This window comes from Orycteropus afer, unplaced genomic scaffold, assembly GCF_000298275.1.
Source record: "Orycteropus afer afer isolate SDZICR_OR568_19922 unplaced genomic scaffold, OryAfe1.0 scaffold00098, whole genome shotgun sequence".
NCBI classification, from domain to species: Eukaryota; Metazoa; Chordata; class Mammalia; order Tubulidentata; family Orycteropodidae; genus Orycteropus; species Orycteropus afer.
This window is the reverse complement of record NW_006921685.1, coordinates 3294098-3304694: the sequence shown is the minus strand read 5'-3', so window position 1 is coordinate 3304694 and position 10597 is coordinate 3294098. Positions and strand designations below refer to the sequence as shown.

Genomic DNA, 10597 nt, shown 5'->3' with positions numbered 1-10597 from the left:
CTTTTTAATTTTTCATGAGTCTAAAAATTTTCGTAATAAGGAATTAATAAAAGATAAAAAGCAAGAAAATATATTTTAAAATGAAACAATATATTTTAAAACCACTTTGCAAACTCTAAAAAGATAGATAAAAGAAATATCGAGGTGTGGGAGAATGGAGGAGAGATCTCCTTTCAAGTATGTGTGCTACTTTGGATCACTAAGAGAAATCAGGCCTGGCCACCACAGGGTCCACCAAAGGTCTGTAGAAACAGAAAGTTGGAGCAAGATTGTGTATTCCTAGATCCTTACCTTTTATAATACCTTTCATTAGGCAAAGATGATCTTCACCAAAATTGCACACAAATGTATTCTTGTTGAGAAAGGTAGGCTAAAGTGACTTGTGCTTCTCCTAGAGAACCAAGCAGCCTATAACCATTATTTATTAGAATAATTAGTAGATTTCCTTATTTTCAGAGCAGTTGGATTTGGCAACCAAAGCAGAGATTTGAAGCCATGGATGATTGTCCTTCCCCTTGTTTTATCATTGATGGTGGTGGCAGTAGCCATTGGTCTTCTGGCTCATTTCTTAACCTCTGGTAGGTAAAATTAAGGATATCATTCAGTTTGATTTCATTTTTCTTCAAAGCTTTATTTGCATATATGCAAACATAATGTAATAAAAACTACTTGTGTTTTTTACCTGGAAATATAAACATTGACAATATTTTTCCTTTATTCAATCAACAAATAATTATTGAATGCCTACTACATACATAGTGCTAGCAGATGAGGCCCTCAGGTAGGAAGGCACACTGGGGAAGAGTAGCCACCTCAGTGTAGAGCTGACTTAATGATGTGGATGGAGTAAAGCTTTTGGGACCTCCATGTGCTGATGAGGCATGACTCAAAATGAGAAGAAACAGCTACAAATTTCCATTAATAATTGGAACACAGAATACAAAAAATATGAATCTAGGAAAATTGGAAGTTGTCAAAAACTAAATGGAACACATAACGATGAATATTCTAGGCATTGTTGTTGTTGTTGTTGTGTGCCGTCGAGTCGGCCCCGACTCATAGTGACCCCTCCTTGGGTTTCCGAGGCAGTATCACTACGGAAGTAGGATTGCCCAACCTTCCTTCCGAGGAGTGGCTGGTGGGTTTGAACCGCCAGCCGTCTGGTTAGCAGGCAAGTGTCTTAGCCACTATGCTACCAGAGCTCCCATTCTAGGCATTAGTGAACTGAAATGGACTGGTTTGGGCCATTTTGAATCAGACAACCATATAATCTACTATGTTGGGAATGAAAGATTGAAGAGGAATGGCATCCATCATCACAAAGAATGCTTCACCATCTATCCTAAATTACAATGTTGTCAGTGATAGGATAATATCTGTACACCTACAAGGAAGACCAGTTAATACTACTATTATTCAAATGTATGCACCAACCACCAAAACAAAATGAGAAAATTGAAGGTTTTTACCAACTTCTCCAGTCTGAAATCAGCTAAACATGCAATCAAGATGCGTTGGTTATCACTGGTGATTGGAATGAAAAAGTTAGAAAAAAGGAAGAATTACTGGTAGTTGAAAAATATGGCCTTGGTGATAGAAATGATGCCAGGGATTATGTGATATAATTTTGCAAGACTGACAACTAATTCACTGCAAATACCTATTTTCAAAAACATATGCAGCAGCTACACATGTGGACTTCACCAGATGGAGTACACAGGAATCAGATCAACTACATCTATGGAAAGAGGCAATGGAGAAGCTCACTAACTCCAGCTAAAACAAGGCCAAGGGAGGACTGTGGAATAGATGGTCAACTGCTCATATACAAGTTCACATTGAAGCTGAAAACAATTAAAACAAGTCCATGAGAGCCAAAATATGACCTTCATCATATCCCTCTCAAATGTAGAGATGATCTTAAGAATAAATTTGATGCCTTGAACACCAATGACCAAAAACCAGAGGAGTTGTAGGATAACATCAAGAACATCATCTATGAAGAAAGCAAAAGGTAATTAAAAACACAGAAAAGACCAAAATGGATGTCAGAAGAGACTCTGAAACTTGCTCTTAAACAGAGAGTAGCTAAAGTAAATGGAAGAAATGACAAGATAAAAGAGTTCAACAGAAGATTTCAAAGACCAGCTTGAGAAGAAAAGTCAATTATTATAATGAAATGTGCAAAGATCTGGAGTTAGAGAACCAAAAGGGAAGAACATGCTTGGCATTTCTCAAGCTGAAAGAACTGAAGAGAAAAGTCAAGCCTCGAGTTGCAATATTGAAAGATTTTAAGGGTAAAATATTGGATGATGCAGGAAACATCAAAAGATGATGGAAGGAATACACAGTCAATATACCAAAAAGAATTGGTCACCCATTTCAGGAGGTGGCATATGATCAAGAACCAATGGTATTGAAGGAAGAAGTTAAAGCTGCACTAAAGGAATTGGAGAAGATCAAGGCTCTAGGAATTGATGGAATACCCATTGAGATGTTTCAACAAACAGATGGCATGCTGGAGGCATCAATTGTTTATGCCAAGAAATTTGGAAGACAGCTACCTGGCCAACTTACTGGAAGAGATCCATATTTGTACACATTCCAAAGAAAGGTGATCCCACAGAATGTGGAAATTATCAAACCATAACATTAATATCACACACAAGTAAATTCTTGCTTAAGGCAATTCAAAAATGGTTGTAGCAGTATACTGACAGAGGACTTCCAGAAATGCAAGGCTGGATTCAGAAGACGATGTGGAATGAGGGATATGATTGCTGATGTCAGATAGATCTTAACTGAAAGCAAAGAATACCAGAAAGACATTTATTTGTGTTTTATTGACTGTGCAAAAGCATTTTATTGTGTGGATCAAAACAAATTATAGATAACATTGAGAAGAATGGAATTCCAGAAGACTTAATTGTGCTCATGAGGAACCTGTACATAGACCAGGAAGCTGTCCTTCAAACAGAACAAGGGGATACTGCATGGTTTAAAATCAAGAAGGGAGTGCATCAGGGTTGAATCCTTTCACCACACTTATCCAATCTGTATGTTGGAATATACCACAAATAAGATGACTTGAACAAACAGGAGTTTATTCTCTTACAGTTTGGAGGTTTTAAGTCCGAATTCAAAATGCCAGGCTCTAGGGGCTGGGTGAAAGCTCCTTAACCTTAGGCTTCAGGTCTGCCTCCTGCTCCTAGCCCACTGGAGCTAGAGGCTTTTCTTCACTCAGACAGCTGTTGGCTGCTAAGATTGACAAGCCCAAGGTTGACAAGTAAAAAGGCACAGTCTCGGTGTCACCAAACCACACAGCAGGCTATTAACTCAAGTCCATTGAAAGTCCCAAGGTTGGCATAGCATGGCAGGCTGCTGAACAACAACACAGCTATATGCAGAGTTCAAGCAAGCCATAAGCTATAGACCATTCCCAAAGCTCTTTCTTATATACTGGAAGCAGACCACATACCCAAAGGCAGCTACTCAGCTGCTCACAATAGATTCCACCATGGAGTTGATTACCAGCCTCATCATGGGGAATCTACATCCAGCTGCCCAGCCACTCAACCAGGCCCAGCCAAGCTGACATACAAACTTAACCACCACAATTCCACCCCTTGTCAACTTGGCACCTGTACAGATCTTCAATGGGTGATATCTGCACAGATCTCTTCACTGGGTGACTCCAGTCCCCTAGTTCCTGAGTGGTGACCTCATCTCCTTGGCCTGGTGGGCCCCATTCCTCTCCCTCTTGGGCATGGCAGCCCTGCCTCCTCACTCTTGGGCAGCAGCTATGACTCCAGCCCACTAGCTCACATCAACAAGCAACCCCACACTCCAGAACCAAGTTGGTGAAGGTCTGGCTCTTTGAAACCTAGGGGGCTGTGGTGGTTCCACCCCCAGAGGCCATGGTCCTACCCTTTAAAGCTGAGGGAGCTGTGCTTCCTGTTTCATTGATATCTCCGCTTCTGCCAATTAATGCTGAAGGCAACCCACTTTGAAGTAAATCTTCCTGCCCTAAAAGCACTCAGCTTTCTTGCTCCATGGACCAGATAACCTGCTACTCCATTTCATGCCTGTCTCTTGTACCAATTAATGCCCAAAGGCAACCCACTCCACCAGAAATCCACCTACCCAAAGATATCCAGCTTTCTCCTCCATGGACTGGTAAGCCTGTTGCTGTTTAATGATGGTCTCTGGACTCTGCTACTCCTGTCTCTCATGCTAGTCTCTCAGCTCTGCTTCTGCTGTCTCTCATGATGTATGCTGGGGTCTCTCTGCCAGGGTCTTGGGTCAAGGATGCACTCCAATCCTGTTTCCATGTTTTAGGTATCTGTCAGAGCAGCACCCCAATCTCTTGGTACCATATTCTGCTCTGGTTACCTAGTGCTGCTCTGACAGGAATATACCACAAATGGGATAGCTTTAACAAACAAGAGTCTATTCTTACAATTTTAGAGGCTTTAAGTCCAAGTTCAAAGTGCCAGGCTCTAGGGGCTGGGTGAAAGCCCCTTGACCTTGGGCTTCAGCTCTGCCTCTTGCTCCTGGACCACTGAAGCTAGAGGCATCCCTTCACTAAGACAGCTATTGGTTGTTGAGGCTAACAAGCCCAAAGTCAACAAATAAATGACACAGTCCCGATGTTACCAAACAACATGGCAGGTCATTGATTCAAGTCCATTGAAAGTCCCAAGGTCAGCAGAGCATGACAGGCTGCTGAACAACAACACAGCTACATGCAGCGTTCAAGTGTGTCCTAAGCTATAGACCATTCCCAAAGCTGTTTCTTATATACGGGAAGCAGACCACATACCCAAAGGCAGCAACTCAGCTGCTCACAGTAGATTCCACCATGAAGTTGATTACCAGTCTCATCATGGGGTATACTACATCCAGCTGCCCAGCCACTCAACCAGGCCCAGCCAAGTTGACACACCAACTGAACTACCACAGGGATACTACATGGTTTAAAATCAAGAAGGGAGTGTGCCAGGGTTGGATCCTTTTACCACACTTATCCAATCTGTATGTTGAGCAAATAATCCGAGAAGCTGGACTATATGAAGAAGAACATGGCATCAGGATTGGAGGAAGACCCATTAACAACCTGCAATATGCAGACAACATAACTTTTCTTCCTGAAAGTGAAGATGACTTAAAGCACTTACTGATGAAGATTGAAGACTACAGTCTGCAGTATGGATTACATCTCAACATAAAGAAAACAAAAATCCTCACCAATGGACCAATAAGCAGCATCATGATAAATGGAGAAAACGTTGAAGTTGTTAAAGATTTCATATACTTGTTTCCACAATCAATACCAATAGAAGCAGCAGTGAAGAAATCAGATGACATATTGCTCTGGGCAAATCTGCTGCAAAAGACCTCTTCCAAGTGATGAAGAGCAAAGACTTCTCTTTGAAGACTAAGGTGCACCTAACCCAAGTCATGGTGTTTTCAGTCACCTCATATGCATGTGAGAGCTGGACAATGAATAAAGATGACCAAAGAAGAGTTGATGCTTTTACATTGTGGTGTTGGCAAAGAATACTGAAAGAACAATGGACTGTCAAAAGAACTAACAAATCTGTCCTGGAAGAATGCAGCCAGAATGCTTCTTGGAAGCAAGAATGGCCAGACTTCGTCTCACTTGCTTTGGTCATGTTGTCAGAAGGGACCATTCCCTGGAGAAGGATATCATGTTTGTTAAAGTGGAGGGTCAACAAAAAAGAGGAAGACCCTCAACAAGATGGATTGACACAGTGGCTGTAACAATGGGCTCAGATATGGAAGGATTGTAAGCCTCGCACAGGACCAGGCAGTGTTTTGTCCTGTTGTACACAGGGTCTTTATGAGTTGGAGCCCACTCGACAGCACTTAACAACAATAACACTACATACTGGGTACTTTTCTGGTTATTCTTGATACATCATTAAACAAACTAGACAAATCTATCTCTATGGAGCTCACAGCCTAGTATTCTTTTGAGAGTCTCCATAAAAGATTTTAAAACAGCAATTATCTAAAATTACATAGTAATTATAAAAATAATTGAACCATTCACTATATATTCAAGTAAAAAATATGATAAATTATTTATTAAATAAGTTGTTAAAATTAGCTCTTTTACTTTAGGGCCATCATTTTTTTTTTTTTTTTTTTTGTCCAACAGTTCTATGGCAGTAAAATTACTTGTCTAATAAATAATGAATTTCAAAAGTATTGATAAACTGTTAAGTACTACTTATTTTTAGAGAAAAATTTTACTGTCTCCAAAGCAATACTCAGAGATTCTATTTTATAGCCTAATACAATACAAATAATACATTTCAGAATTCTCTTATACCACAACTCTCTCTCTCTCTCTGCACAGAGTACAAAGCATTTACATTTTTGATAAATCTCAATAAATGTTACACTCCCATGGATGTACGTGATTAAAACCACCAGATCAGGCTAATAAGTTGAATGATTTTATCCATTGTTGTGCTCCACAGACTTGATGGGGGAATGAATACTTTACTAGAACTTCAATAGTCCTGGCCTCATATGACAACCCTGTGATTTCTTTATACAAATGGCAAAATATTCTCAGTTAGTTCACTGGATTGTACAGAAACCCCTATACTATGACCCTTGACAACAATATAATAGATACTCTTATAATAGATAGGAGCTCTGGTGGCACTGTGGTTAAGGCATTGGGCTGCTAACCAAAAGGTCAGTTTTTCAAACCCACCAGCCACTCTGCAGAAGACAGACAAGGCAATTTGCTTCCGTAAAGATTTTCAACCTTGGAAACCCTATGAGGGTCACTATGAGTCAGAATCGACTCAGTGGCAGTGGGTTTGGTTTTAAGATGGATAATGTTAAGGTAGATAGATAAGTAATCAGAGGGACTAAAACACACACACACACACACACGCACACACACGTGATTCAGAGATATCTAGCTTAGGAGATTTAGTGTCTACAGAGTCCTCTTTCTTTCCTAGGTCCATAGCCATGAAATTCATTGTGACCTCCCCAAACCAGAGTTCTTGAGAAGAGAAGCTGTTTAATGACTGCTCCCTCCTATGTTGCTACTTCTGATGCCACAGTGGTTAAAGTGCTTGGCTGCCAACCAAAATGTTGGTGGTTCGAACTCACCAGCAGAAGAAAAATGTGGCAGTCTGCTTCTGTACATATTTACAGCCTTGGAAACCCTAGAGGGAAGTTCTACACTGTCCTGCAGGGTCCCTACAAGTCGGAATCAACTCACCACTGAAGGATTTGGTTTATTTTCATTGTTATTGTTGTTGTTGTTCCTTTTCTGGGCTTTTAAAACAGCCAAGTTCCTCAGCAGTCTCCAATATTTTCTGTTTCCTTAACTTTCCTGATAGTATAGCAGGGACTTGATTAACTTAAATATTTTAAACACTGTTCTCACCTTTAAACTCAGCTAGCTGGGGAAATCAGCCTTTTCTTTTTGCACCTTTCTTGGCTGCCTGGCTTTCCCATTACAAATCCAATTGTGCAAGGCCATTCATTTATCTCTACTTCTAGTACTTTATAAGGTAGTATATATGTTTCACCTCAGCAGAGGGCAATGTAGTAATTAAGTAGCCAGGCTCTAGACATGTCCCTGGGTTTAAAATTTGAGTAGGCTGCTTACTGGTTGTATACCAAAGATCAAATGACTTATCACCATTGTACTTCATTTTCCTCATCTGCAAACTGGAGATAATGCTAACCTTAGAGAGATGGTGTGAGGATCAAATGAGTTAATACATGTCAAATGCCCAGAACAGAGCTTGGCATGTGGTAGGCACTCAATGTCATATAAAATCATTAAAACAAAACATTAATCATTATTTTCATTCTATTTTTTTTTTATGAAATTCAGTTAAAAAATATCTCTGTGATGTATTTAAGATTTTATAATTAGCCCCGTTACACTTGGACCTTAGATTCTGAAATCTATGCCCAAACTACTAATTTCATACTTTTCCTTTTATCATAGACCTGAAAATGGAGTATTATCATAGCACCTTTAAAATTTCAGATCCACAAGTAAGTAGCAATTCTGGACAGAACAACGAATATCAATTTAAGGAATTACGAGAGATGAGTGAGAATTTGGTAAGTGAGATAAAATTACTTTTAATCATAGAACAATGCAAGTGGATTTTATGGACCATTTCCATTATTTCTCAAAACACGATCTTCAGATAACTTGCATCAGAATCATCTTGCACATTCCTGGGACCTACTCCTAGGAATATATCTCTGATGAGATGAGGCAGGTGGGGAAAAGAGAATGTAGGAAAGGAATCTGCTTGTTTATCAAATGGGTGATTGCAATGAATCACTCTAACTCAACGATCTCATTTAAAGTGAGAGAACTGTGGCCAAGGTCTCCTAGCCCATGGCTCTTCCCAGTCTACCATATTACTGGCCAAGTGCAAAAGCCTAAGCAGATCAGAATTCACTGCCATCTAGTCGATTCTGATTCAAAGCGACACATTAGGACACAGTAAAACTGCTCCATAGGGTTTCCAAGGCTATAAATCTTTATGGACACAGACTGCTTCATCTTTCTTCTGTGGAGTGGGCGGGTGTGTTCAAACCACTGACCTTTTGGTTAGCAGCCCAATGTTTTAAACACCATACCACCAGAGGTTCTTAACCATACCAGAACACATATTTTTTGTTTTGTTGTTTTTTTGTAAGGCCTCATTTTAAGATTTTAAGTATTTAGGAGCTCTGGTGGCATAGTGCCTAAGGCATTTGACTGCTAATCAGAAGGCTAGTGGTTGAAACCCACCAGGCACTCCTTGGAAGGAAGACTAGGCAATCTATTTCTGTAGAGATAACCACCTTGGAAACCAAGGAGAGGTTGCAATGAGTCGGAACTGACTCACAACAGTGAGGTTTTATTTTATTTTTTTCTTAATAAGAAAAAGAAGGGTAACCTTAATTCTTTGTTTTATCTAGCAAAACCCACTGCCATCAAGTCCATTCTGACTCAAAAAGCCTAGATTCAGATTAAATTCTAGTAATTTTTAAAGCTAAAATACAGGACTGTCACCAAAGGGGAAAAGAGTAAACTCAGGATGCTCATGAACACTCACTCAAAAACTAAGTTCAAGTGAACTGACAAGGAAATACAAGAGCATGGGGTTATTTAAAAGGGGAAGAAAAGATAGGGTGTTGATTTGTTTTAGTTAGAATCTTTACTTTCCCAAACATTTCTTTTCCTTCTCAAATCAATTTTCCTTATTCCATGTCACCATCAGCTCCTTATCTATATACATATTCAACTTCTAATGTATTATTTACTATAATATCTTAGATAGTGTTTTTAATTTAAATTTTAAGTTAAAATTGAATCATGCATTTTTTTCCATTTTGTAGTTTAATTAATTAATAATCAATGTTTACAGATCAATATGCATCCTTTCACTCTTTTATATTGAAGTGGTCTCTATATTTTGAGAAAAATCGCATTTGCAATCAATTATTTTACATTTTATTATTTATTTTATATTTTGTGAAGATATACATTATAAAACACACACCACTTCAACTTCCGCATGTATAACTTAGTGACACCAGTTACATTCTTAAAGTTGCACCATCTTTCTCTATGCCTCTTTCAAGATATTTTCACCAACATTAACCTAACTCACAGCTCCCCTACACCTCTCATCTAACATTTTGAGTTGCTGTTGTCATTTGATCAATTATAGATAATTCTTTAAAAGGGCACTGTGCTCAAGGCATTCTAATTAAGTTAAGCTATTGTTTGGCCTAAAGATGACTTCAATGAATAGTTTTGTTTTGAAATTTAAAGATTTTCTCAGAGTAATATTTTCAGGGGGTAATCTAGCCTCAATGGCTCCAGAAAGTCTGGATTCCAGGAGAATTCAAGATCCTAGTCACCATTTTTACCCCTTTTGATCAGAATTGTATAGATTCTTTTATCAAAATATGCAGTAATGGTAGGCAATCAATTCTTGAAGAATGTCAGAATAAATCTGGAGCCTGCATTCCTTTAGTCCTAATTAACTCCAGATTTCCTCCTCAATGTAAAAAAAAAAAAAAAAACTGCCTAAGTTAAAAAGTGTACATATTCTTTAAACAATTAAATTTTATAATTAGGAAAGTTTAAAATCTATGTTCTTTATGGTTTTTAGCTAGCATTGTTGCTGTTATTTTAAGAAATTCTCCCTTTACTGAAGTAAATGAGCAGGAATGCAATAGAACTTTTAAAAGGAAGAAAGGTAAGGCAGAGGTGCATGTATAACAGGACCAACTATGTTTGGAAAGTGGACGTTGAAGTTTCAGTTAAACAAGTACTTGCAGGATAAGGGATTCTTAGGTACAAAGGTATAGTTAAGTAATGGCACATTATCATCGACACATGATAGGCTGTCATTATTTATTTTTTTCTCTTCTATCTCCATACCTCACTTCTGTTCTATTCCTTCCTGCAGGATACCATTCTAATGTGTTTCATGTTTCTTCTTTTGTTTTGTATTAATTATTGCAAAAATACTTTATTTCTTTGTGTACATATATTTTTAATTTTGTTATATTATTA

The 10597-nt window shown here is 38.6% G+C and overlaps 1 protein-coding gene across 1 annotated transcript in view; it reads left to right on the top strand.

The window, feature by feature from the left end:
- Positions 1-319: 319 nt before the first annotated feature.
- TMPRSS11A (transmembrane serine protease 11A) overlaps positions 320-10597 on the top strand; it is a 68902-nt gene continuing 58624 nt past the window's right edge. The window contains exons 1-3 of the mRNA XM_042781215.1: positions 320-365; positions 438-578; positions 8015-8133. Of these exons, the coding sequence (XP_042637149.1) occupies positions 320-365; positions 438-578; positions 8015-8133 (306 nt within the window). The remainder of the gene's footprint in view (positions 366-437; positions 579-8014; positions 8134-10597) is intronic.